Source organism: Podarcis melisellensis (assembly GCF_964234715.1).
Source record: "Podarcis melisellensis genome assembly, chromosome: 13".
In the NCBI taxonomy this organism is placed as follows: Eukaryota; Metazoa; Chordata; class Lepidosauria; order Squamata; family Lacertidae; genus Podarcis; species Podarcis melisellensis.
Genome location: NC_138545.1, coordinates 13,275,643 through 13,302,792, shown reverse-complemented (window position 1 = coordinate 13,302,792; position 27,150 = coordinate 13,275,643). Strand labels below are relative to the sequence as shown.

The window sequence follows — 27,150 nt, the reverse complement described above, 5'->3', positions numbered from 1 at the left end:
CTGGATTCTGAAATCTCCTTTTATGTGGCCACTGTTTTGGATATCTATAAGATTCCACAGGTAGGACACCTATGTATAATATTCCCAGATATCACTGCAAACAAGGTGGAGGGGAATATTTGCACCGGAGAAATAAGCTGGAGAACATTCCCGGATCACTTTTTGAATTGAGCATGACAGGCCACAGTTACTGTATCCACAATGCTGTCTACGCCATGGCCCATGCTTTACATGCCATGTTCACATCCAGACTCAGGCACAGAGAAATGGCGTATTTAGGGAATCAGAATCCACAGTTTTGGCAGGTAATAGGCTAAACATCCTCAACTGGAAGAGGCCTGTTATTCCCCCACAAGGTGTGGGTTTCCAAAATGTTGTCAGCTTGCTCATTCATATCAGAGAAGAAAAATCACTTCCATGGGAGAAGTATGGAGATCACTGGGATGCCACTGCATTCACAGATAAGAAGCAGCGGTGATGGTCGAGAGAGATGTTCAGCATTCTCTCTATCCCATATACATCAAATACTCCCTCAGAACTTCTTTGTTTAAACTGTAATTCGGACCAATCATAAGCAGACAACAAAGCGCCTTAAGAGGAAATGAGGTGAGGGAAACAAAGTTGTAATGAAGGGTCTCTAACAATAGTTTACTGTGTCCTCATTTACATGAGCTGCCTGGCAACAGTCAGTTTTGCAGTGGCTTTCCTTGCCAGGAAGTTACCGGACAGTTTCAACAAAGCCAAGTTTATCACTTTCAGCATGTTGGTCTTCTGCAGTGTTTGGCTGTCCTTTATTCCCTCCTACTTGAGCACCAAGGGAAAATACATGGTGGCTGTGGAGATCCTCTCCATCTTAGCCTCTGGTGGTGGGTTGCTTGGTTTCCCCCCAAATGTTATATAATCATTCTGAGGCCTGAGCTGAACAATAGAGAACAGCTAATAAGGAAGAAAAATTAAAGAAATGAGAAACCTGTAATCTGCTGTATTTTGTTTTTATCTGTGTTTACAGTAGAATAATTGGAAATATAAGTTCAGCTGCTCCCTTTTATAAGGCGACATCCACATCAAAATAGTTCACCTTCCAACCTCTTTTTGCAGCAACAGCTAAGAGCATGCACAGATTTTCACTTCTGGACATCGGAGAATACACTTCTGTGAAATGGACTCCTTTCCTCTGCATGAAACCTCTGGCAACTAACATTGCCTTGTTCTCTGGTTCTCCTGACTCTGTGGGTTTAAGGCGATAAACCCATCTGCAGCAAACAACCTGTTTGCCAGCCGGCAAATGTGTGAGGGAGAACACACCTAGAGACTCCAGTTCATCTCCTTCTGCATCACCTCATGCCATTTGCTAGCTTCTTCCTGAGGCAACTTCTGAACATCTTCAAAGGATTCAGGTTCACACCTAGCCACACCAACCTGCACACTAGTGGCTTCATACCTGTCAGCTGGCTTCCCCTTGGTTGACCTCGCTGACCTCCTCAGTGCAAACTCTGCCCCCCCTTCTGACTCACTGGGGCCAGTCAAACCATCCCCTGTGTCAGAGACCTCCCCCTCTGACCTGCTGTGCCTTTTGTGTCTCACAACTGGGTCTGTAGGCAAGGACGGCTCACTCTTTGGCTCAAACTTGACAGAACTGTGGAGGGGTCTTGGAACTTCCCTTTGGAGTGGTTCTGAGCCTCTCCCTTGGGGACTCCTGTTCTTAACTCTGTGGCTGCGGACTCTGCTCCCCAGCAACAGATTCAGCTTCCTCCTCCTCTTCTTCCTCATCTGAGTCAAACTGCTCTGAAAGAACATCTAGGTTCCCATGCACGCATTTCTACCCATTTTGCTCACAGAACTCAGCACTTCCACTAATAAGCAGCCGAGACTGATTGCCACTGGGATATGTGAAATGCCATGCCTTGGAACCTGGCACATAGCCTACAAAGATCATCTTCTTGGACCTTGGTTCACCCTTTCTGTGATTGGCCTTTGGGATGAGGACCCAAGCCTCACAGTCAAACACACGAAAGAAATCCACCTTGGGCTTGTTACCGTGCAGCAGAAAATAAGGCATGTCCCCTACATTTGAATTGTACATTCTATTCTGTATGAAGCACACTGTTTTATACCTCTCCGCCCAAAAACACTGTGGGAGACCAGAGTCATAAAGCATGGCATTAGTGGCTTCCTGCAGCGTTCTATTTTTACGCTCTGCAACAACATTCTGTTGGGGACTGTGTGGTGCTGTTAGCCTGTGGCTGATTCCCTTCTGTCGGAAGATATTCTGCAGTGCAGAACCGGTGAATTCCGCTCCACGATCACTCTGAAATGAAACAACACTAGTGGAAAAACACAGCTCTACTGCTGTGATCCAATCCCTAATCAGTGCAGCTGCTTCACTCTTGTGTCAAATTGTAACAGCCACAAGTTCTTCGAAAATCATCAATGATCAGAAGAATGTACTTTGATCCACTTAAAGAAGCTACCTGCATGGGACCACACAAATCTGCATGAACCAGCTCAAAGGGTTTGCTGGTCTTCCTGTCTGACCTGGGATAACAAGTACATGTGGTAACCTTTGATTGCTTGCACGCTCTGCAATCTAGGAATTTGTCACACCCCTTAAACTTGCACCCCACCGTGTTCTCAGCTGCTTTCTTAACGTAAAACCAGGGAACATGGGGAAGTCTCCTGTGCCACAAGTGTAAACAATTGTCATGTGGTGGTACGTTTGGGCACTGCACTTGTGCCTCTTCAGGGGGCTCTGCAACAGCTACATTAGCAATAGGCACCTCCACCACGAACAGTCTATCTCTGCACTCAGCACTGTACAGCTTCTTGCCATCCCTGAAAAAAGAGCACATGTTATTAGCAAACATTATATCAAAACCGTCAGCAACGAGGGCAGACACAGATAAAAGACAATTTGCTATCTCAGGAAACACGAATGCTTGCACTTCATGATCTATAAAAGAACAATACAAAAAAACCAGTCTCAGTTAATTGTCTCTTGGAGCCATCATCCAGTGAAACTAAATGTCCACTTTTCACAGACTTGCAGTTTCGAAGCAGACCAGCAGAGGGCACGAGACAATGTGTGGCTCCAGTGTCCACAACAAAAGACAAAGTAGCTCTTTGGCTGCCTTCCAACGTTGCCATAGAGACGCTGTTCCCCCGACTGGGGCCTTTGCTGTTTCCCAAAGACACCATCGATGCTGTGAGGTGATAGAGTGGCTTCTCCTTGCCTTTCTCACTCTGGCCTCCTTATTTCCCACGTCTCTGCTGGGAACCAGTTCTCGAACTGCCACTTATCTGCTTTGTTGATATTCCTTTCCGGCCACCATTCTGGTGTCCTTGCATTCCTGGGCCTCTAGAGGACAATTGCGGACCAGGTGTCCACTGCTTCCACAATGAAAACATATTTTGGAAGCAAAAGCTTTCACACAGTCCTCACTGCTCCTGGCTGCCCCCCCCACTCCTTCTTGGGTTGCAGCCTGTGCTCTCTTTCACAGCCCTCTGGCATTTCGATTCCTTATCAATCAATCTCCCACTTACATATTCCAACGTAAGATCATTTGGCGGCATCATCTCCATCTTTAGGACTAAGTTCTCATAACTTCTGTCCAAGAAGCTTAACAACGCATAAGCCTTAAGTTCATCTGGGAAGGGCACATTGAGCTGACACAGCTTGCTGAAAACAGTCAGCATCTGGGCAATGTGATCACAGAGAAGAGGAGACAGCCTCTTCTCAAACAGAGAACGTATGACATAGATCTTTGCCCCAGGTGTGGTCCTTTGGTGTATTCTAGTCAAAGCAGACCAAATTTGGTGACAAGTTCACAAACCATCTATGTGAGGAAGTTGTGATGATTCCATAGCCATCACAACGTGGGACATGGCTTTCTGATCCCTCCTCAGTACGCACGCTGCCCTCTCTATCTCAGCAGCCAGCTCCAGCAGGCACTGGGTCAGCCAGTGTACATTCCCAAAACTGTTTTCCTCCCAGCCAGAAGTACATCCGCCTTGCCCAGTCTTCCCAGTTTGAGCCATTAAGCCTTTCAAAAGGCACAGTAAAAGTCTCACGCTGTTGATCTGCAGCCATCTCCCCCCCCCCGGCTAAAGCTTACTCACACTGTTTCAGCTGCCGGCCCCTCGAAGATGCTTCTTTCAGCTAGCTCCTCTGCTTCACCAGTGAACTCAGAACTGCCTTTGTCCTCTCCAGCAGGAGTTCAAAGCTGGCAGCCTTTTTTGTACTCCCTTCTCACACTTGGCAATAAAACATTGGCTTCCATAACCTATTGTAAATAAATCTGCCGTCCAGCCATTTCCTCTTGTGCACACTCTGAGGAAATATGAACTAAGCAGGAAATATGCAGAGACACAGCAGTTTGCCTTCCGTGTGAGGAAAAAGGAGTAATAAAGTCCAGAGACAGCTTCTTCTATCTATAAAGTGTTTATTTACAGCAGTAAATCACCTTCAGAGCTTTCCGACATCCTCTCTGTGCAGAAAGCACTCTCAGATTAAAACCGAAAGCAGCTCACAGAACAAAGGCTGTGATGATAGCAATAGTGTCGCGTAGACGCTCCTCCCCCCAGATACAGAACATCAAGGAGGTTAACCCTATAACCACCATACCCTAAAGGTCTATTGTTCTGTACTGCTCACAGTCAGATTTCATCATCAACCTATCCATACTCAAGATCGTAGAGATGTAAGATGATCCTCTTGAGTCAAACTAATGGTGCATTCGCGTACGGCAGCCTGTACTCACACTGACCAACCGGATTCCTGTGGGAAACCTTCAAACTGTATTCAAAAGCAAATGCACTGTCTCCACCATTGTTTCCTATGGCAGTGAGTTCCATAGTTTATCTATGTACTGTGAAATAATATACCCCCCATTGAATTGGGTTCCCTCCCCCCAAGATTTTGTCTGAATCAGGTCTCCTTGGTGAAATTCAGAGAACTAGATTTCTGCCCTGGTGCTTAGAAAAGATGGCAACAAAGAACCATGCACAGTTCGCTGGGCAAAGCATTCGATAAAGCCACAACTGAAAAGTTTTATTTTCACCAACACAAGTGATGGTTCAGAACATTATATTCTTGATACAAATGTGTATTATATTTGTGGCAAGTATATTGTTGGACTTTCCACTGACTGTTGGCATCCTTCAGCAAATGTTTGATGAGCAGATAAAATTGATTATTCCTAACCATGATTGGAGAATATAAGGAAACCAGAGCTTAATCAGATTGAAAGTGGAATCAAAGAGGACAGAGAAACTTCAGGTTGCATAAGTATTCCCATAATGGAGCTCAGCTTTCTAGAATCCAGGCTTAACCTCTGATTTATACCTCCTGTTATACAGCTCTTAAGGGCACAAAGCCACTGCTTTCTCTTAGTTTCTACCGTAAACCAGAGCCTACGTTGCCAGCTTGTACTCACTCTGAGAGTAAGGCCCATTAAATCTTAAAACACTTATTTCTGCGTAGACATCTGTACTGTTATACAGCAAGCTAACTATGCTTGTTAATGAGTGTCTGTAAGATTATGGCCCTTTGCAGAAGGTCCAGGTATTCAAGCGGAGAAAGGAATGGAAGGAAGTAGGACTAATAATAATAATAATTTTATTATTTATAACCCACTCATCTGGCTGCATTTCTCCAGCCACTTTGGGTGGCTTACAGCAGATATAAAAGCACAGTAAAACATGGAAATAAAAAGGGAGGGTGGGAGGGTGTCGCTCTTCACCCATCCGTGCTGCGAGAGCCTCCTGCAACCGCCCTTTTAAGCCTCACTTCCAGGCTAGACGAGACAGCAGCCAATGGCTACGGCCAGCAAGGCACTTCCCTCCAGGAGGCACCAGTGAGTGGCCCATTTATGGTGCCTTTTGGGTTGGAAAGACACCTCCCTTTTGAGATCCACCGGCCAAGGAGAATTCCCCTCCAAAGGCCAGCAAAAGTGTGTGCCTAGGCTATCGGGGAAGGAGGCTGAGAATGAGGCAACACCATTGTCTCCCCTGGAAAAATGGTGAGCAGTCATTGTTCTCATGCCACGTGGTTGATGTGAATCCAGGTCCACTCAGCCAAATTCAAGATGCTCACAACACCATACTACATTTGGGAGTCTCCATTGTTTACAAGCTCTTCTATTATGAACTTCTAACTTCACCAATACACCACTGGCCCCTTATTATCCACTGAAAGGGAATTTAACACAATAGTTCTGAATATGTGACAAACACATTTTCTTCAGCAATTCCACAGGGGTTCACAAGCATTGAATAAATAACTGAATTCCAGCTTGGTTATTAACAGGGCTATAATTAAATCTGCTGCTCCTCAAAAATCCCTGTGGACTTTCAGGGGCCACTTGCAAGAGGAACACAAAGGATACTAAAATTAACCAGAATAATTTAAATAGGGCCTGGGATCCACAAGTCTGATCTTACACACTCCCAGATTGCATCGTCTCAGGAAACTTAATTACCAATCAAATGAGACAATTTTTATCTTGGAGTAGCTAATTATAATATTGCCAGAGAAATCATGGGTTCCATGTAGAACAGACAGTTGCCTTTGTATTAAGGATGGTGGTTTTAGTGTTCTTACTGCTGGAACTGATTTCTTACAATGTATGTGAGGCTCACATAGCGAAATGCAGGCTCCAAGGCCCACACCATCCACTTCACACGTATCATCAGCCAGGAGATTTTAACATTGGTGGCATTGTTTACCATGGTGGTTTCATCTCCTCTCCAGCAACATTTGCTGAGGAACCCCCACCAGCGATGCCTGAAGAGCTTGTGTAAGAACTAAGTCACTCATCCATTACAAAAGAGAAATGATCAAACCTAGAGTCACAGCCTGAGAGTAATGACTAAGGCTGCAAACCTCTACCTATTTACCTAGCAATAACAAATTTGCATTTCAGTGGGACATGTGCTGATGCAAAAATCCATAGGAATGTCTTGTGAATTGAGAGAATAATGTAGAAGCTCCCATTTCTTGATAGGAAAATAAATATAAATGTATTGAAATGTATGCATGTTTGTGTATGTGGGAGAGCCCTTTTGAAAAGCCAATTTTGATAGACTTTATCTAAACTAAAGGTAAAGGGACCCCTGACCATTAGGTCCAGTCGTGGCCGACTCTGGGGTTGCAGCGCTCATCTCGCTTTATTGGCCGAGGGAGCCAGCATACAGCTTTGGGGTCATGTGGCCAGCCTGACTAAGCCACTTCTGGCGAACCAGAGCAGTGCACGGAAACACCGTTTACTTTCCCGCTGGAGCGGTACCTATTTATCTATTTGCATTATGACGTGCTTTGGAACTGCTATGTTGGCAGTAGCTGGGACAGAGCAACAGGAGCTCACCCCCTCTTGGGAATTCAAACCACTGACCTTCTGATTGGCAAGTCCTAGGCTCTGTGGTTTAACCCACAGCACCACCCACATCCCTATATTTATCTAAACTACTAGAGTATTAGTAATAATGAATTTTTAAAAACCTGTTCTGAAGCTGAATGCTTCATTTTCTGATCTAGGCTAAGGTCTGTTTCAGCACTGAAAGGTACTTATTATGAAGTATAGAATTCAGTGAATTCCAATGACAATCCCTGCTTCATGAAAAAGAGGTCACTGCAGGGAGAGACCAGAGATTGTAAGTGTCAGGAAAAGACCTCAGGTGTGTAGGGCAAGACGTCCCATTGGCCCCACATTAGCAACCCAACCTTAAAACATTGGAAAAATGGGACAATAGTAACAACATGGATTTCAGCAGAGACAAATGCACAAATCTAAGATGAGGAACACTTGACTTGCCAGTAGTACATGTGGAAAAGGTCAAGGGATCTGCATTAACAGAAGTGTAGTGTTCTGATCAAAGGAAGTAATAGTACTGCTCTGTTCAGCCTTGGTCACCTGGAGTCCTGTGTCCAGTTCTGATCACTACAATTTAAGAAGGAAATGTATTAGCAAGCTGGAACATATGCAAGGGAGGGCAACAAAGATGGTCTGGAAACCAAGCCTTATGAGGAACGGTTGAGGGAGTTTGGTATGTTTAGCTATGATGAGACTGAGGGGAAATATGATAGCCATTGAAAAATATCTCAAGGGTTGTCACCAGGAAGATGGAACACACTTGTTTTCTCTTGCTCCAAATAAGTGTATTAAAGAAATAAGAAAGGAGATTTCAACTAAACATCAGGATGAACTTTCTACTGATAACAGTTATTCAATAGTAGAGCAGACAGAGTGTAACCGGCCCCCAACTCATTATGATTAACTACTGTGTTGATATCTAAAAGTTCCTGCTGATACAGTTTGCAACTCTCATTCTAGGGTGGTGCCTAAGCTTTACCAGCACATCCTGGCCTTGGCATTTGCAGTCAAGCAGATCAACGAAGACCCTCATATCCTACCCAATATCACCTTGGGCTTTCACTTATATGACAGCTATAACAATGCAAGGAGCACATATCTTGCCACACTGCTGCTTTTATCCGTTGTGGAGAAATTTGTCCCTAACTATATATGTGATGTTGAAAATAATCTGACTGGGGTCATTGGGGGACTGGATTCTGAAATCTCCTTTTATGTGGCCACTGTTTTGGATATCTTTAAGATTCCGCAGGTAGGACACCTATGTACAATACCTCTATTAGCTTGCATAGAGAAAGATGCAGGTTCCTCGGCATCAGTTCAGGGTGTATCAGCAGTTCAGGGTGAAGATGAAATTGGAAGGAAAACCATGTACACCACCTTGAGATCCTTGGAAAATAAAGGCGGTACATAATTATAATATAAGGAAACAAACAAACCTGGATAAGGAGAAAGCGTGCAATACCAGAAAAAAAATATGTCACTCGTCCTTTCTTACACACACATCTAGAACACTGATATCCCAAATGCCAATGATGGGAATGTGAGCTTTTCCCTCACCAGCTGTTTTTGGTTATGCAGCATTTTCTGTTTAGTGTGGAGGTATCTGAATTGAGTTGCTGGGGAATGCAGAAAATTGCTTACAGGATAAAAGCTGACAAGTACGTGCCAGTACTAAAATTAGTGATCAGGGCTTCTCAAAAAAGCTGCTGGGGAAGGGGGGCAGGAATTGTTTACAGCCAAAAAAACTGATAGGTAGGTGCCAAAACATTCATTATTCCACTTTAATGCACCAAACCAAATAAATTCACTGCGAGGTATGGCAAATTGTAGATACATTCCAGTTCTTCAGGAGTACAGTAACAGTAGTGAGCAGCTGATTCATAAGTGAAATAAATGTGCAGAAATAAAGTCTGAGAAGAGGCAGCACAGTTTTGCTGTGTGATGGTGTATGTGAATCATGAAGAAGAAAGAAGAATCTCCAGAGAAGAAATGTGATGGTCCCAGTTTTCGGCCCATCTGTATGTGTGTCTTTTGTATAATTGAGAGAGAGGCACATAATCCGTGAAAAGTTGGCAAAGGGCATATTTGACTAACAGGGTTCACCTCATAATGTATATGAATACTGTGAAAGGAATCTACTTTCTCTCTTCTCTTCCTCCATTGACTTTTTAGCTCATTTATGGCTCTGCTCCGGTGATGAATGATAAAAGCCCAGGACTTCCCTTCTACCAGATGGCAGCCTCAGAACCCCTTCAGTATGAGGGAATTCTCTCTTTGCTTCTGCATTTCAGGTGGACGTGGATTGGAGTCATTGCAACAGACAATGACAATGGAGAAAGATTTGTGCAAACCATTTCCCCAATGTTTACCAAGCGTGGTGTCTGCTTTGCATTCTTAGAAAGAATCCCCAATTATAGTTTTATATCTGAAATTAATGGCATAATACAACAGGGGGCAAGTATAAACCATAAGATTTTTAGCAGCACAGCTAATGTAATAGTTGCCTATGGAGAATCTTATTCCATGGCAACTTTTCGATGGCTTCCATACCTATCAGAACATGATGACATGACATACAAGATAAAAAGTAAAGTATGGATAATAACTTCCCAGGTTGAGTTCACTTCATTTGTCTTTCAAAGGAATTGGGATTCAGGAATATTCAGTGGTGCTATATCCTTTGAAATTCACTTCAGAAACCCACCAGAATTTCATCAGTATATTGTGCACAGAAACCCTTCCAGCACAGATGGGGACGGTTTTATAAAGGACTTCTGGCAACAGGTCTTTGGATGTGTATTCCCAGATATCACTTCAGACAAGATGGAGGAGAATATGTGCACTGGAGAAGAGAAGCTGGAGAGCCTTCCCGGATCACTTTTTGAATTGAGCATGACAGGCCACAGTTACAACATCCACAGTGCTGTCTACGCCATGGCCCATGCTTTACATGCCATGTCCACATCCAGTCTCAGACAGAGAGGAATGGTGTATGGAGGGAGAGAGAATAATCTGAATCTACAGTTTTGGCAGGTAATAGGCTGAACATCCTTGACTGCTAAAAAGGTAAATGGACCCCTGACCATTAGGTGCCAGTCATGGACGACTCTGGGGTTGCGGTACTCATCTCGCTTTACTCACCATGGGAGCCGGCGCACAGCTTCCGGGTCTTGTGGCCAGCATGACTAAGCCCCTTCTGGCGAACCAGAGCAATGCACAGAAATGCCAATTACCTCCCCGCCAGAGTGGTACCTATTTATCTACTTGCACTTTGTGCTTTTGAACTGCTAGGTGGGCAGAAGCAGGGACTGAGCAATGGGAGCTCACCTTGACTGGTAGGGACTTGCTATTCCCTCACAAAGTATGGGTTTCCGAAATGTTTTCAGCCTGCTCATTCCTCTCAAAGAAAAAAAAGGCATTTGTATGAGAGAAGTTTGGAGACCACTGATATGTTAGTGCTTTCACAGATAACAAGTAGTGGTAATAGTCGAGAGAGATGTTCAGCATTCTCTATTTCCTATATACACAAAATGCTGCCTCAGAGCAGGTGGTAACAAACCAATGTTGTGTCTCCTGGGATGAATGTGATAGAGGAAAAGAAGTGTGGTGGGGGCAGAGAAAGGAAGGCTGTAGAAAGGGGGGAGAAAGAAAAATGTGGGAGAGTGACAGTTGGTGGTCTCTCCATTCTTGGAGTTGACTGTATTACCTCACAGTTGACTGTATTACCACCCACCACTTGCTGTAGGTCCTGCCCACAGGAAAAAGATACCTCACTTCTGTATTAGAACTACAGCCATTTCCAAAAAATTGCCTTTTCTGTATTCAATCTAGCTCCATCACTTTCTGAGAAGCATCTCATTTAACAATACTGCAGGAGACGTGGTCTTCATCAACCAGAATGGAGAGGCAGCATCTAGCTTGAATATTGTCAATTGGATTATATTCTCCAACCAAAGTTTGCACAGAGTGAGAGTTGGGAGGATAGATCCACAGGCTCCTCCAGACCAAAAATTAACCCTTGATGAAGATGCCATAACATGGCATAGGTGGTTTAATCAGGTAGGGCCACATTGTTAGATAATTCCAAAGAGATTCAATCTTGCATATGCAATGATCATTCACCCGCATGTCTACTCACTGTCTTTTAAACTGCAAGTTACTGTGTTGAACATGACCAATGCATCCAAGTACCAGACTAAGATACAAAAAGCTTACTGCTAGAAGCCACTCAAGAAGTAAAGGCAAATATTTTATTAAGGAGGTTACAAAACAGAAGAACAGTTAAACAAGGTTAACAGTGCAAATATACCTTAGGGACACACAAACAGAGAGCCTTCATCTGAATATGAGTGCTTTGATTTAGGTCAAATACCAGTTTTTCTATGAAAAGGCCTGGAGACGGGAGTGCAGGGTTTTTCCCCAGCCAATTAGGGCCTCTGCATATATTTTGCCTGCACAAGAGGGTGTACATGGTGAAAGACCACGAAACTATGAAATGGATGATCTTTTTGACCTTGAAGCAATCTTACATCGGAGAGTGCACACAAGTGGTTAGTTGGAGTAGCTAAATGGGTTTTTCTTTCTTCTGGAAGACTGCAATGTGATTTTTAAGTAAAAATAGAAATCTATATTAAAATAAACAAAAACATTAGGATATCTTTACATTTAGAAAACACTGATTTTTGACTGAGTTAAAGAGGATGCATTAATAGATAAGCCTAAAGATTTCACCTTTCTTGCTAAAATTTGGAGGAATGAGGTGGTTGGGAAAGGGAGGTATAATAATACCAGAGGAAGAAAATGGGAACCGACAGCAGCAGGTGCAGGAGACCACTGGTCTTCTACGTTCATAAGTGGAAGAAGTGGAAGCAGGAGAAGTGGTGAAGATTGAGAGAGTGAAGGAGAGAGATGAGAGGAAAGGTGTAAAGAGCAAGTGACTGAGCATTAGGAATGGATACATTAGTCTTTAAAAATGAGTTATCTCAAAATACGTATTCAAAAGTATATATTTTTCTTAACACGCTGAGAATTGTGTTGCAGCATTCCAAGGGGTACTGTAGGTCCTGGATAGCTTCATTAAAATTTATGTATTTGTCTGGAATTTTGGTTGTTTTGGAATTCACCAAGATTGCATTCCTCAAAAATCCCTTATTTGGAACTCTTCTGCATTCTGCTCTTTCATTTATGGAATAGACTCAGCCTCTTTCTCTCTGTACTGAGCGTTGTCTTCCAGGATCCAGCAAGAAAGTGAAGGAGGGACAGCCACCTTGCTGCTACGATTGCATCCCATGTGCAGAAGGGAAGATTGCAAACCAGGACGGTAGGAGAAATAAATAGATTAAATAGAGCCTGCTTCTTTGCCTTTAAGATTGTCTAAATTTGCTAATCAAATGAGAATGCCAATGAATTAAGAGTAGTTGGATGGTATGTGGATCCTTCTGACTTACACAGGCTGCACCCAGGCTAATGTGTATAAACATTGAAATGTCAATGGACCTGGTTGTGGCACTTACAGGATGACATAACTCTGAACCAACTAAATTCAACATGACCGCATAGAGCATCAGACAGTACTAAACATGTGTTTTGATTTAAACACAGCTCTTTCCTTCTCAGACAGAAAGGAAACATTTTAGTAAGCTGATATGATATGAGCTCATTTCTTTACATTTTTCCAGATATGAATGACTGTCATAAATGCCCTGACAAAGACTATCCAAGCAAGAACTATGATGCATGTCTACCCAAAAACATAAGCTTCTTGTCTTATGAAGAAAGTTTGGGCATCAGTTTAGCCTGTTTCTCTCTTTCCCTTTCCTTGATCACAGCTCTGGTACTAGGTATATTTATGAAGCACCATGACACACCCATTGTGATTGCAAACAACCAAAATGTCACCTACACTCTCCTCATCTCTCTCCTGCTCTGCTTCCTGTGTGCATTGCTCTTCATTGGCCAACCTGAAAAGGTCACATGTCTCCTCCGGCAACCAGCTTTTGGCATCATCTTCTCAACTGCTGTTTCTTGTGTCCTGGCAAAAACCTTCATGGTGGTTTTGGCCTTCATGGCTACAAAACCAGAATCCAGGATGAGGAAATGGGTGGGGAAAGGACTAGGCCACTCCATTCTCCTTTCCTGTTCCATAGTTCAAGCAGGGATATGCACTGTGTGGCTGGCAACCTCTCCCCCATACCCAGATGTGGACATGCACTCTGTGATGGAAGAAATCATACTAGAATGTAATGAGGGGAGTGTGGCAATGTTTTACTGTGTCCTCATCTACATGAGCTGCCTGGCCACTGTAAGTTTTGCTGTGGCTTTCCTTGCCAGGAAGTTACCGGACAGTTTCAATGAAGCCAAGTTTATCACTTTCAGCATGTTGGTCTTCTGCAGTGTTTGGCTGTCCTTTATTCCTTCCTATCTGAGCACCAAGGGAAAATATATGGTGGCTGTGGAGATCTTCTCCATCTTAGCCTCTGGTGGTGGGTTGCTGGGTTGCATCTTCTTCCCCAAATGTTACATAATCATTCTGAGGCCTGAGCTGAATAATAGAGAACAGCTAATAAGGAAGAAAATTTAAAAAATAATAAACCTACCCTTTGTTGTCTTTCATGCTTTTTTCTCTGTGTACAGTAGAACATTGGAAATATATGTTCAGCTGCTTCCTTATATAATTTTTTCTAGAGTCAAAATTCCCATAGTTGAAAATTCATTTGTAAAATTGACTTACAGTGGTACCTCGGGTTAAGAACTTAATTCGTTCCATTTAACATTTGTTTAAAATGTTAACTTAATTCGTTCCATTTAACATTTGTTAAAAAAACCCAAGGTATTTTTGTTGGGGATTGTAGGGAAAGACCTGCCAAAAAAGTTGAAAAACATCTTCATGTATGCGACAACGGCCACGAGAGTTCTGGTAGCACAAGGATGGAAGACTGAAGAAACCCCAACTAAAGAATCATGGGAAGAAAAATTGATGGACTATGCAGAACTGGCAAAACTGACATATAAACTATGGGACAAGGATATCTGTGACTTTAAGGATGAATGGGAACCCTTTACAAAGTCTTTGAAGACGCAACAAAGTGAACTGGACTCCTTGGCAGGTTTTGAATAAACATTCACAAACCTTTTATTGATAATAATCAGCTAAATAGTTTGAGGATCTATACAACTTTGTAACATGCAGAAAACAGCAGTCTCAGAGAAACCAAAGACTGGAGCTGAGGGAAGTTGGGGGTGGGGTGGGGGTGGGTGGGTTTTGTGGGAGGGGGAGGAAAAATAGGGGGGAAACAAGGATGATATATTTTTGGATAATATGTCTTGTTATAATTTTGAATAAAAACAAACAAACTTAATTCATTCTGGAAGTCCGTTTTTAACCTGAAACTGTTCTTAACCTGAAGCACCACTTTAGCTAATGGGGCCTCCTGCTGTCACTGCGCTGCCGCTGCGCAATTTTTGTTTTCATCCTGAAGCAAATTTCTTAACCCGAGGTACTATTTCTGGGTTAGCGGAGTCTGTTACCTGAAGCGTCTGTAACCTGAAGCAACTGTAACCCGAGGTACCACTGTACTTTGCTTTGAGGGAAACAATAATACATTTTCACATACATTATTCTCTTGTAGTATGTATTGTCAAAAAGACTGAGGTGGAATCTAGACACACATAAAATACATGAAAATCCTTTCCCCCAAAAAAATGTTTTGAAACATGTATTGCCATAGCTCACCATTGCCATCAATTTCACATTTGTATAATGCACTTTATAACACACTTGAAACATTTTATTTCCAGCTGTATAGTTGAGTCCTGAAAGCAATTATTGTCAATATATTATTACAAGTAAATCCATATGTGATCTTAATTCTCAATCTGGATTTATCAGGGAAAAGGTATTTTCACAAGATATGTTCAGGCTTCACCTCCACCATTCAATTTGGAGCCTGATTTGGTGATTCACCCCTATCTCAGACAGAATCGGTTTGTCCCTGATTTGATTTAGAACCATGAATCCACATTGACATTTGGAAATTGAATATTCAGAAATCCCTTTGACATGAACATCCAGGGAAGGCAAAGGAGAATAAAGGAAGTGGCAGTTGATTAATGCAACCAATTTGAAATCCTTGCCTGACACTGTTGCAGATGCTACACAATACCCATTCTGTGCTTTTGAGAAATAGTCATTTTAGTGTGGCAGCAGCTATATTCTGGAACTCGCTGCCTACTGACATCACTGTTCACTGTTTGATTTTCAGCACTTGCATAGAAACCTTTTGTTTTGGCAAGCCCATGCAGACATGGAGATGTTGATGCTTTACAGCTTATTTTAATTATTTTTCAAAATGTCTTTAATTACTTGTCTTTAAGTGTTTTTATTCATAATTTTAATATTTCTTGTAAACCACTTATAGTAGAGGTTTTTGTTACAATTAAGCAGTGTATACATTTCATTAAATAAAAAAGTTTAAAAATATATCATTAGCTCAGTATCTGCAGCCTTCCTTGGGAAGCCCCCTTTTAAAGTCTGTTTTCTGAAAGTTATCTCATAGATTACAATGATGCAATTGGGCAGAAGCTTCTGGACAGCTGTGAATTAACCCACTGCCCTTGGGAATCAATATTGGTTTTCACCTGCCATTCATCCAGTCCCAAATCATCAGCCAAGGCAGAGCTTTGCCTTTGCTTACTTTTGATCAATTTGTAAGATTGCAGAGGTGTTTTTTTTCTTCTTTTTCTGCAGGAAAAAAGGCTTGCAGCACAAGTCACAATGTTCACCATATCCTGCTCCCTGTATTTCCTGGGCCAAATGCATTATGGGATGTCTGAAAATATAATATTCTTCCTGTGGGTATTCTGCCCTAAGAAAGAGCATGTAGAAATTCTTTCAGCTGCTATGAGTAGCATCAAGTGTCTTCCCCCCCCCCCCAAAAAAAAAGTTATATGTGCAAAATCATATAACATCAGAAAGTTAGCAAAAGTTGAGTTCCCAGAACTGAAAATACTCAAATTAGACTGGCCCCAAATGAAGGGAAATGGTCCAATGAAAATGTCTAGTATCCTTTATGTGTTTTTCATAGCTGTAAGCCCAAATGCTGAGCTCTCATCCAAGTAATCAGACAGAGGCACCAGCTTGCAAGGGCAGTTAATGGAGCCAATCATTCTGCATACAGAGCTTCAATGGCCAGCAGCTCCTCCTCTTCCTTCTGTAGCTGCCACTGGTGGGAGGCTGCTTTGACCCTTCTTCCCCTCCACAGCAGCAGCAGCAGGAAGAGCAGGAGCTGGTTTCACCTCCATGCTTTTTGGACATTGGGGGAGCAGCCCCCAAAAATGGCAGTGGAAGGGCTCAGCCCCCAGGAGCTGGTGCCCCTGTAAGTGGAAACTTCTGTTAAAGTTTAATTTAGTTTAGCTTGGTTTTGCAATTCCACAGAGAATTGCCGGGTTTCAGCTGATTATTATCTCCCCTGTAATTATCAAAAAGACAGTAACTAACACTTCCACTTTTCACACTCCTCACTCCCTAAGAACTTGCATTAGATCCTACCAAATCTAATGAGACAGTCTGTCAATGATAGTATAAATGAGCGTTCCCCATTGCCATGGACTGGCTAGATGCAGAGGAGCAGTGGGAGGCACTAGCTGGGAATCCCTCAAGGGAAGAAGGCTCGGGGCCAAGGAATTGGTGGTGGGGCAGTGAGGAGTGGTTAGAGGGAGAAGAGGGAGCAGACTGCGGGGAGGAGGTGTCAGAAGCTGAAGAGGTAACAGGGTTTTGTGAGCTGGAAGAGGCTGAGGCAAAGAGCAGTCCAGACTCAGGGAAAGAAACCCTGGAGAGGAGGGGATTTGGGCAGTTGTGGGAAGGCAGGAACCTTTGTGTGGTGTAGTGTTTAAGAGCAGTAGACTCGCAATCTGGTGAACCGGGTTCGCGTCTCCACTCCTCCACATGCAGCTGCTGGGTGACCTTGGGCTAGTCATACTTCTTTGAAGTCTCTCAGCCCCACTCACCTCACAGAGTGTTTGTTGTGGGGGAGGAAGGGAAAGGAGAATGTTAGCCGCTTTGAGACTCCTTCGGGTAGTGATAAAGTGGGATATCAAATCCAAACTCTTCTTCTTCTTCTTTGGTCCCTGCCACATTGGGGCAAGACCTGCTGGGAAGAGTTGCAGTGATCACTAGGCCTGTGCTTCTTTTTGTTTCTTTGAATTAAGAGTTAACTTCTCTGACACTGTTCTTTATTGCTTGACTCACGTTTGTTTCTGACTCCTGACACCCAGATGTGGTGCCCTCCAAATATTCTGGACTACATCCATCGCTAGTCAATAAGGGATGGTGGAAATTAAAGTACAAAACATCTGGAGAGTGTTATGAGAAGGCTGGTATAAATATGCAATGACAACTGGTGTTAGGGACTAAAAGCCAGCAAGGATTCACTAGTATGATCAGGATTAAAAAATAATAATAACTCTGGGATTCACACATATTGGCAGACTAAATGGCATATTTGTTCTGGCAGTTTTTTTTCTTAGAGGCTCTAATGATACTGCTGTGGTTAGAAATAGGGGGATTTTGGTGTGATGGTAATGGTCAAGATGGTGGTGTTACTGGTCTTGAAATTGATGCTGCTTCCTTGTGTACTATGCAAGACTCACATTGCTAAATGCCATATCCACAATCCACACACTCCATCGCACCTGTATCACCAGGAAGGTAATCTCATCATTGGGGCTATTGCATCTCATGGCATCCTCAACTACAATTCAATAGCCTTCACCCAAGAACCCCCACCAATATTACTTGAAGACCTTAAGTAAGGACTTAATATTTTCATATTGCATTTTGATTCCTTCTTTTCTCCCTTTTATACCATGGTAAATAAGTGGGATGATCACTTGTAGCAATACCTGCAATGTTGTGCTGTCATCTGCAAATAAGTTTCCAGACCCCTCAAATTGGATTGGTTGTCTCCTTGGTTTTTCCCCATTGGTTTTAAAAATAGAGCACATAAGAGGACTCAGATTCCTTCTGAGGAAATTCCAAGCAGATATTTGAAGGGCTGGTCCATCACAAAGAGCCTTGTCCATTGCATCTAGTACTCAAAAATGCCCTTATCCTTCATGGGTTTGTCTAATATAAACTAAGTTTATCCCATGACACATAGTTATAATGTGAGCCTTATGATGTAGTACAACATTCCTACCCCCCTGAGTGTTCCACTTTTCAGCTCCATTGGCTTGACCCTTGATGTGGTATTACAAGACTGGGAGAAATAGGTCTGTCCTCTTTCTCCATATTGTACCTTATCTTGGGACCCTCTGTCATGCCATTCCTCTGATTTCATTATCTTCTACAACTTTGTTAAATAAATAATGTCTTCATTAATCATTAATCTTTTAAGAGTCTTTTTATTGGTAATTTATAGTGGTAATTGTGGTATATTGGTAATTTATTGGTAATTTATAGTGTGGAATAATAATTTTATGCATATAAATTTATATGTCTCTCTATATTAAATAGCATCTCCCAAGGATTTCAAATCATATAGCTTCTTTTAGTAAAACCAACTGTAAATAACTACATTACCAAGAAAGTATAAGATGTGTCTGTTTTTCACCTATCTAATCTTTGTGTTGATGATAAGGATTGCCTTAAGCATATATTCTTATATAAATACTATAATTAAGAGGATGATATAGAACATAGTTGTGAAAGATTTAGGTAGTGGGACATATCCTTCTGATACAAAATGCAACTTTCTTTCTAGTGCGGTGCCTAAGAATTACCAACACATCCTGGCTTTGGAATTTGCAGCAAAGGAGATCAACGAAAACCCTCAGCTCTTACCCAATGTCACTTTAGGTTTCCGCATCTATGACAGCTATTTCAATGCCAAATGGACCTCTCATGCCACAATGTTACTCATATCCACACTGGAAACATTTGTCCCTAACTATATCTGTGACATCAAGAAAAATCTTTTAGCCATCATTGGGGGACTGGACATCCAGACTTCTCTTCAAGTGGCAACAGTCTTGGACATCTATAAGGTTCCACAGGTAGGATATTTCTCACTCTCTGTCCTGTATGGAAATTTACCATATGAATGTTGAATTATGTAGTTTGGAGAAACAAATGTGTACATTCCAAGTAACCAGAGGGACATATCTCAGTCTCAGAAATAATTCATTAATAAACACTTAATGTGTGGTCCGTCTCACTTCATACTTGAGTTTGGGGTGGTAGTGTCTAGACTCCCTTAAATCTCTGAATTCAGTAAAGGGTTAGAAATTAAGCAAACTCTTAACTCCCTGGATCCAGTAAGTGTTGGAAATAACATGGGCCATCTTCCGCATGAGGTAGTCATCTGATAATAGCTGAGTCATTAACCTAACAAAAGGTAGGCAGATGGGCCATCAGGGGATTCTGTGTCTGTCAGCAAAATTGAATGAAGCCCCTCCCTAAGATAAAAGGCCAGTGGTATTTTTTGGTATTGTGATTGGTAGTGTTGTGACCTAACAAAGCTGTGACACGCTTTAGAAAGTAGTCAGAGAGCATGGCTGCTTGCTGTTTTGGATCCAAGACTGCTGCACCTATGGGAGAAGCAGGAGACCCTCTTGGAGTGTAGTGCTATAGACCCCTTCATCATAGGCTCAGATTGTATATATGCATATATAAATCATATAAAACATCACAGTGTCCACTACATTCCAAAAGCAAACATTAACCCCAGGTAATCACGTGGATCCTTCAAATCTCACACCACGCAGACATGGGGGGGGGGGTTAATAATACCTGAACTCATGTAAACATGGAGGGTGAGGGAGAAATGGAAGAAGAAGAAGAAGAAGAAGAAGAAGAAGAAGAAGAAGAAGAAGAAGAAGAAGAAGAGTAGTTTTGATTTGATATCCCGCTTTATCACTACCCTAAGACTGGCCCAAGGTCACCCAGCAGCTGCATGTGGAGGAGCGGAGACGCGAACCCGGTTCACCAGATTACGAGACTACCGCTCTTAACCACTACACCACAGTAGTAGGCACACCAGCGAAACAAAGAACTTCATTTGAGGCATTTTGAATGTGGTGGAGCTATAGAAAATTGCTGCCTACCCCTGAAGAATAACCTTTGTCATTCTAACAACAATTAAACAGTTGTAGGATTTGGATAAAATATGAGAGAATTCAGAGAACTTCTCATCTTCTGATAACTTTTGCCTCTGCTGCAAGATATATATGCATTATCTTCTTATAGTTAAGGCTCTAAAGATGGGGCATTTTGAGCCAAATGGTGTCCTGTGTGGTTGCAGTTCTCTCCTAAACAATGACTCTATTAGAAGTTCTTAAAAAATGTCATTGTTCCCTCTGTCCATTCCATGCAAACCTAGCAGTTATATACATCATAGCATCGTTGTAAGGACTGTTGATATAACATGTTTCAAGTGCACTAAGTAGTTAAAACTGGTCCATTTAAATGGCTATTGTGTATGCCACTTTCTTCCATCCCCACATTTCTCTTTAGTTCGTATATGGCTCTGCACCACTGAGGAATGATAAAACCCCAGGATTTTCATTCTACCAGATGGTCCCCAAGGAAGACCTTCAATATCAGGGGATTCTCTACTTCCTTCTGCATTTCAGGTGGACATGGATTGGGACCCTTACCTTCAATGATGAATATGGAGATAGGTTTATACAAACTGTGGTTCCGCTTTTCTCCCAGAGGGGTATCTGTTTTGCCTTCACAGAGAGAACTCAGAAAATCAGTTTTGTCTCAGAATTTAATGATTTGTTTAACAAGGGGGCAAAAATTCATGATAATATAATGAATAGCAAAGCCAATGCAGTTGTTGTCCATGGGGAATCGTATGCTATGACATTTTTCAGATGGTTGCCATACCTATCAGAAGGAGAACAAATGCCAAGTCAGCCAAAGGGTAAGGTGTGGATTATGACTGCCCAGATGGAGCTCACTTCATTTCCCTATCAAAGGACTTGGGACACCGAAATACTCCATGGGGCTCTCTCATTCACAACTCATTCTAATGATCCACCAGGATTTCACCAATTTGTTGATAGCAAAAATCCTTCCAGCCCAAAAGGAGATGGCTTTATTGTGGAGTTCTGGCAGCACGCATTTGGTTGCGTATTCAGAAATCACATTGCTGGCAATGTGGCGGGAGATAACTGCACTGGGGAAGAGAAGCTGGAGAACCTTCCTGGTCCTTTCTTTGAAATGAGCATGACCAGCCACAGCTACAACATCTACAATGCTGCCTATGTTGTGGCTCAAGCTTTGCATGCCATGTCTACATCCCGAGTCAAACATGGACCAATGGTAACCAGTGGAGGACTGAAGCTTCAGCAGCAACATTTGTGGCAGGTAATGAGCCGAACATCTCCATTTAACTGTTTGCCTCTTCACTGTGTACCACTGAAGAAGGAACCTTTGAAAATTGAATAAATACCAGAAGCCCACAATTGGCACTAATTTTCTGATCAGGGCAACTTTAGAATATAAATATAATAGCAATTTGGGCTGGATGGACAATATTAGGATCAAAATATGTTAGAGCTTGGGAGATTCTGGAAACAGTTGTGTCAGTTAGAAAGAAATGGAATATGATGTCTAAGAAAAATAGAATTGACCTATTTTCCCTTGCTAAATTGACTTTGTGAAGCAACCTAACTTTTAAAAAATGATGATAAGGAAAAATTGGATGTAAGCATACATATTGTCAGCAAAGCTCAGATGCTGACAAGAGGAGAAGAAGCAGGCACAGGGAGAGGACAGTTAACAGAAGAAGCAGAGAGGAGGGGGAGAGCAGCTGTAATCTGAGCTCTGACCAAAGGGACAGACAGATGCATGAGAACAACTATTCTAAGAAAAGTTTGAAATGCGTTATTCCTTGCAGATCCTGTATAACATTGTCCTCTTTGTGTGTGTACCTTCTCTGTACTCCTCCCTAACAGAGAGTCTCTCAGCATTCTGAGGCTCCTAAATGCTCTCAGTCCTCATTGGGATGTTTGGAGGCTTGTGCCCTCCTCAGGGTTTCTTTCCCCAAAGCCTTACTTTGTACCTCTGTAAACTTTGAAGTTCCCCCAAGCCTGTTCATACCTACCTCTTACATGTGGGTGATGTTGTTTTGGTTACAGACAGAATCAAATTTATCTCTGAACTTGGCATATAGAAGGAATGATACAGAAACCCACTACACCCACCCACCATGAAATCCACAGAGCCATCACTTTCATTAACTTTCCAATGTTTATGGTTGTCTGTTAATTTCTGAAACAGACTGCCGCAATTCTTGAAAATCTGTAATTGAAAATAAACTTCAAAAGATGAGAAGAAAATTGCTTCCATCCAGAATGGATACTTAAAGAGTTCAACCTGAAAGATGCAAGACCTCATTGTCCCTTCCTGAATTTCAGCCTTGATTAAATTCTTGCCATTTTCTTTTCAATATAGCTCCACCATTTTCTGAGGGGTATCTCATTTAACAATAGTGCTGGGGACACAGTTTCCTTTGACCAGACTGGGGAGATAGTAGCTGGATTTGATGTCAACAACTGGATTGTTTTTTCAAACCAATCCTTTAAAAGAGTGAAAGTTGGGAAGATGGACCCCCAGGCTCCTCCAGACCAAGCTTTCACTATCAACGAGGATGCCATAACATGGCATAACTGGTTTAACCAGGTAGGATGTAACTGTCAGCTATTTGTGAAGATTCCAATTTTGAATGTGTATAACATATGAAGTTAATTATGGTGAGCATCGTACAGCCCTTATTAAAATCACAGTTAGGACAGAAAATAGCACAACACATAAATTATTGTTAGATGCTATCCCTACAACTTTTTATAGTGGTTCCTGTTATATTGACTATGAATATATTAAATGACATTGTGAAATGAATTCTAAATGGATAAGATCGCAATAATCCACAATAAGTCCTATTACCTCTTACTGATATATCTCTAGATAGAACTAGAACATAAACTGCATGAAGTCACCCACAACTCCTCAACAGAGATTTGGGGTGCCTTCAGACTTTCAATATTTGCAGGTGGCACTGTGGTCTAAACTACTGAGCCTCTTGGGCTTACCGATCAGAAGGTCAGCGCTTCAAATTCTCATGACGGGGTGAGCTCCCATTGTTCTGTCCCAGCTTCTGCCAACCTAGCAGTTCGAAAGTATGCCAGTGCTAGTAGATAAATAGATACTGCTGAGGCAGGAAGGTAAATGGCATTTCTGTGCACTCTGGTTTCTGTCACGGTGTTCTGTTGCACCAGAAGCAGTTTGTCATGCTGGCCACATGACTCTGAAAGCTGTCTGTGGACAAACCCCATAGTCGCCGTTGACTGGACTTAACTGTCCAGGGGTCCTTTACCTTTTTACCTTTACCTATTTTGTGATACTGATTCAAGCATATACCAGTAATTTCAGGTTTGCACTATTAGATTGTCCCTATCAGCCTAGAAGAACAAACCCACTTATACAAAAATAACTTTTAGTTCTTGGGAAAGGGATGGAGAAGTGCATGGGAAAGTGGACTAACTGAATAATCAGAAGACAATCACCGTATAAGCAAATCAGAAAGAATGCTTAAGAAACAGGTAATCTGAGGGTTTTTTTAAAAAATGTAGTAAAACACAAAACCTACTAAGAGCATTCAGTTTTGTTCTTCCTTTATTATTCTGTATTATTCTGAGAATTATATATATTTTCCTCTTTCACTTCAAATTAGACACAGCCTAACTCTGTATGTACCGATAGTTGCCTTCGTGGTTCTAGCAAGAAAGTGAAACAAGGAGAGCCATTTTGCTGCTATGACTGCACACCTTGTCCAAAAGGGAAGATTTCAGGCGAGGAGGGTAAGAAATATATGGTACAGATTTATATCTGGTTCCCTGAAACTGAGAGCAACATATGTATAAAACCTGTCAGGGAATTGGGGGCTGAGAAGGGGGAAATGATGGGGAAATACAGAGATAAGCCTCCGATCGTAAGTAGTTGTACCTCTTCAGAGGAGGGGGAGGACGAAGGGTTGTCAGGAAGCAATGAATCAGAGGGGGGGAGCAATTTCCAGGGCTTAGCCCTTCACGTAACAGAGGAAGGAAAAGGGGAGGGCTCCGGAAGTGGTTATGCTGGAGAAAACGAAAGCAGCAGCCAATTGCTGCAACTAATCTGAATGAGCCGGACGTGTTCTGAGAGCTCTGTGTGTAAATAGAAAAATGGAACTAATTAAACCTGTAAAACTGGCTGGAGGCCAGAATCATCTTTGACAAAAAACATATATTCACTAAGCTTTCTTTTCTCAGTTTTTAAAGCAAGGTAGAAAGATTTGGGTAGCAATGGACTTAATGGTTAACCTAACATATTTTTGCACACAGTTTCATTTCATTAACTTGCATTATTTTAAAAAATAAATCCTGTTTTAAAAATGTAAATCTGCATATTCTCTCAATATGCATTTAGCTGTATCATTGCTCATCAAAGTCCTATTCAAATGCACATTTCCCCCATGAAACATATTTAGATGTAGATTTTAAAACATTAAGCTGCAGAATATCGACTGGAAAAACCTGGCTAGTTCCTGATTTATGTGAAGTCGATCAGGAAGGGTTTCCAACCCTGCTACATTCCTGCTGCTGATTGGCTGTCTGAGCAGTATGAGCTCCATCATTTACCATCTTTACATTTTTCTTCTCCTGATGCCCCCCCCCCCCCCGAATCCTAATTACGTAGTCATGAAACGGTTTTTTATTATTTTTTTATAAAATTTAATAAGTAAAAAAAAGAAGGAAACAAGTTAGTGTGTTGGTGAGATTAATACATTGAGGTTAATACAAAATATTTTATTTCTCAGACATGAATGACTGTTATGAGTGTGAAGATGAAAAGTATCCAAGTAAAAATAAGACTATATGTATTCCCAAGCATTCAACTTTCTTGTCCTTTGAAGAACCTCTGGGCCTCAGCTTAGCCTGTTCTGCTCTTTCCTTTGCTTTCATTACAGCACTGGTACTGGAAATATTTGTGAAGCACAGGGACACTCCTATTGTGAAAGCCAACAACCGGGACCTCACCTACGCTCTGCTCCTCTCCCTCTTGCTTTGCTTCCTTTCTGCATTACTGTTCATTGGCTATCCTGACAAGGTGACGTGTCTCCTCCGACAAACTGCTTTTGGCATCATCTTCTCAGTGGCTGTTTCTTGTGTGCTGGCAAAAACCATCACTGTGGTTCTGGCTTTCATGGCCACAAAACCAGGATCCAGGATGAGGAAGTGGGTGGGGAAAGGACTGGCAAACTCCATTGTCCTTTCCTGCTCCCTAATCCAAGCACTCATCTGCACTCTGTGGCTAGTGATCTCTCCTCCATTCCCTAATGCTGACATGAAGTCAGTGGCTGAAGAAATTGTACTGGAGTGCAATGAGGGGACGGTGACCTTCTTTTACTGTGTCTTGGGCTACATGGGCTTCCTAGCTTTGCTCAGTTTCACTGTGGCTTTCCTTGCCCGGAAATTACCTGACAGTTTCAACGAAGCCAAGTTCATCACTTTCAGCATGCTGGTCTTTTGCAGTGTTTGGTTGTCCTTTGTTCCTTCCTACTTGAGCACAAAGGGGAAATACATGGTGGCTGTGGAGATCTTCTCTATCTTAGCCTCCAGTGCTGGTTTGTTGGGTTGCATCTTTTCTCCCAAATGTTACATTATTTTGCTGAGACCTGAACTGAATGATAGGGATCTCTTAATTAGAAGGAAGTCTTGAAGAATGCATGAGAGTATCTATTTTCTATATTGTATAGGCCAGGAATTTGTGTCTAACCATTGCATTGTCAGTCACATTGTCTAAAAGAGGAATCTGGGGAGGAGTGGTCATTGTATGAAACCAAACCCACTGGTCAAATGTGCTGATCAAGCTGGAACAGCAAGAAAAGGAACTGAGCAGGGATTATTAATGAAAAACTAAGGATCTGAGGAGCCTGTTATAATGAGACACCTCAAGTGAGTTGGAAATATGGAAACAGGAGTCCAGGGCATCTATCACTGTTTGATGCAGAATGTCAGGAGACTCCAATGAACACATTTACGCCTTCATGCATGGAAATAGGATCCCTCTTGGAGAGTGTTGGGGTCACATTTATAATACATCTAATGAAATAACATACAGGGATTTGCTACCTTCAAATATTACTCCTTCTAATGATATAAAATCATTCATCATACCTGAGCAGCTCATATTCTGCTATTGTGTATTTTAGCTCTTAATATTATATCAATCTATATATTATTATGAATTCAGGCTGGCATGGGGAGATGTAGGCTGCATGTGAGTTTCTTGTAACTCCTGGGTTATAAGCCTAATTCTGAGTTGAGATTGCAGTAAGCTTTATTTTACTTTGTCTTAAAACAGCAGTGTTTCACGTTTGTTTAAATCCATGGCTACACCTTTAGGGATGTTAATGCTGTGAACCCCTCCATCATAGGCTCAGGTTGTATGTATGTATAAATAAATAAATAAAACATGTATCTTAAAAAGTCACAGTCTCTGCTGTGCATAATTACAAAAAAAAAAGACAAAGTTTGGATCAGGGCCTGAAGCCCCAGCAATCTCACACCACTTAGAGATTGGGGTGGAGTGCAAGAATAAGTTTGCCTGCCCTTAAATTATATTCCCATTTGTAAAGCACAAAGAAAGGGAAAGGGAAAAATAAAAACATATTTCTGGCACAGCCGTTTAAATTTTGGCAAGGAAAGATGTGACAAGATGAGATAAGGAAAGTGA

At 42.0% G+C, this 27,150-nt stretch overlaps 2 protein-coding genes across 2 annotated transcripts; both read left to right on the top strand.

The window, feature by feature from the left end:
- On the top strand, positions 1 to 13,950 carry LOC309356045 (vomeronasal type-2 receptor 26-like; the record flags this gene model as incomplete). Its single annotated transcript, XM_081887227.1, has 5 exons — positions 1 to 60; positions 9,543 to 10,403; positions 11,202 to 11,429; positions 12,564 to 12,690; positions 13,049 to 13,950. The coding sequence occupies exons 2-5, from the start codon at positions 9,567 to 9,569 to the stop codon at positions 13,948 to 13,950; spliced, it is 2,094 nt and encodes a 697-aa protein (XP_081743353.1). The 5' UTR covers positions 1 to 60; positions 9,543 to 9,566.
- Positions 13,951 to 19,131: 5,181 nt separating this feature from the next.
- On the top strand, positions 19,132 to 26,133 carry LOC309356044 (vomeronasal type-2 receptor 26-like; the record flags this gene model as incomplete). The annotated part of the gene is made up of 5 exons (XM_081887226.1): positions 19,132 to 19,421; positions 20,881 to 21,741; positions 22,831 to 23,058; positions 24,110 to 24,236; positions 25,232 to 26,133. The coding sequence occupies exons 1-5, from the start codon at positions 19,278 to 19,280 to the stop codon at positions 26,131 to 26,133; spliced, it is 2,262 nt and encodes a 753-aa protein (XP_081743352.1). The 5' UTR covers positions 19,132 to 19,277.
- Positions 26,134 to 27,150: the final 1,017 nt, after the last annotated feature.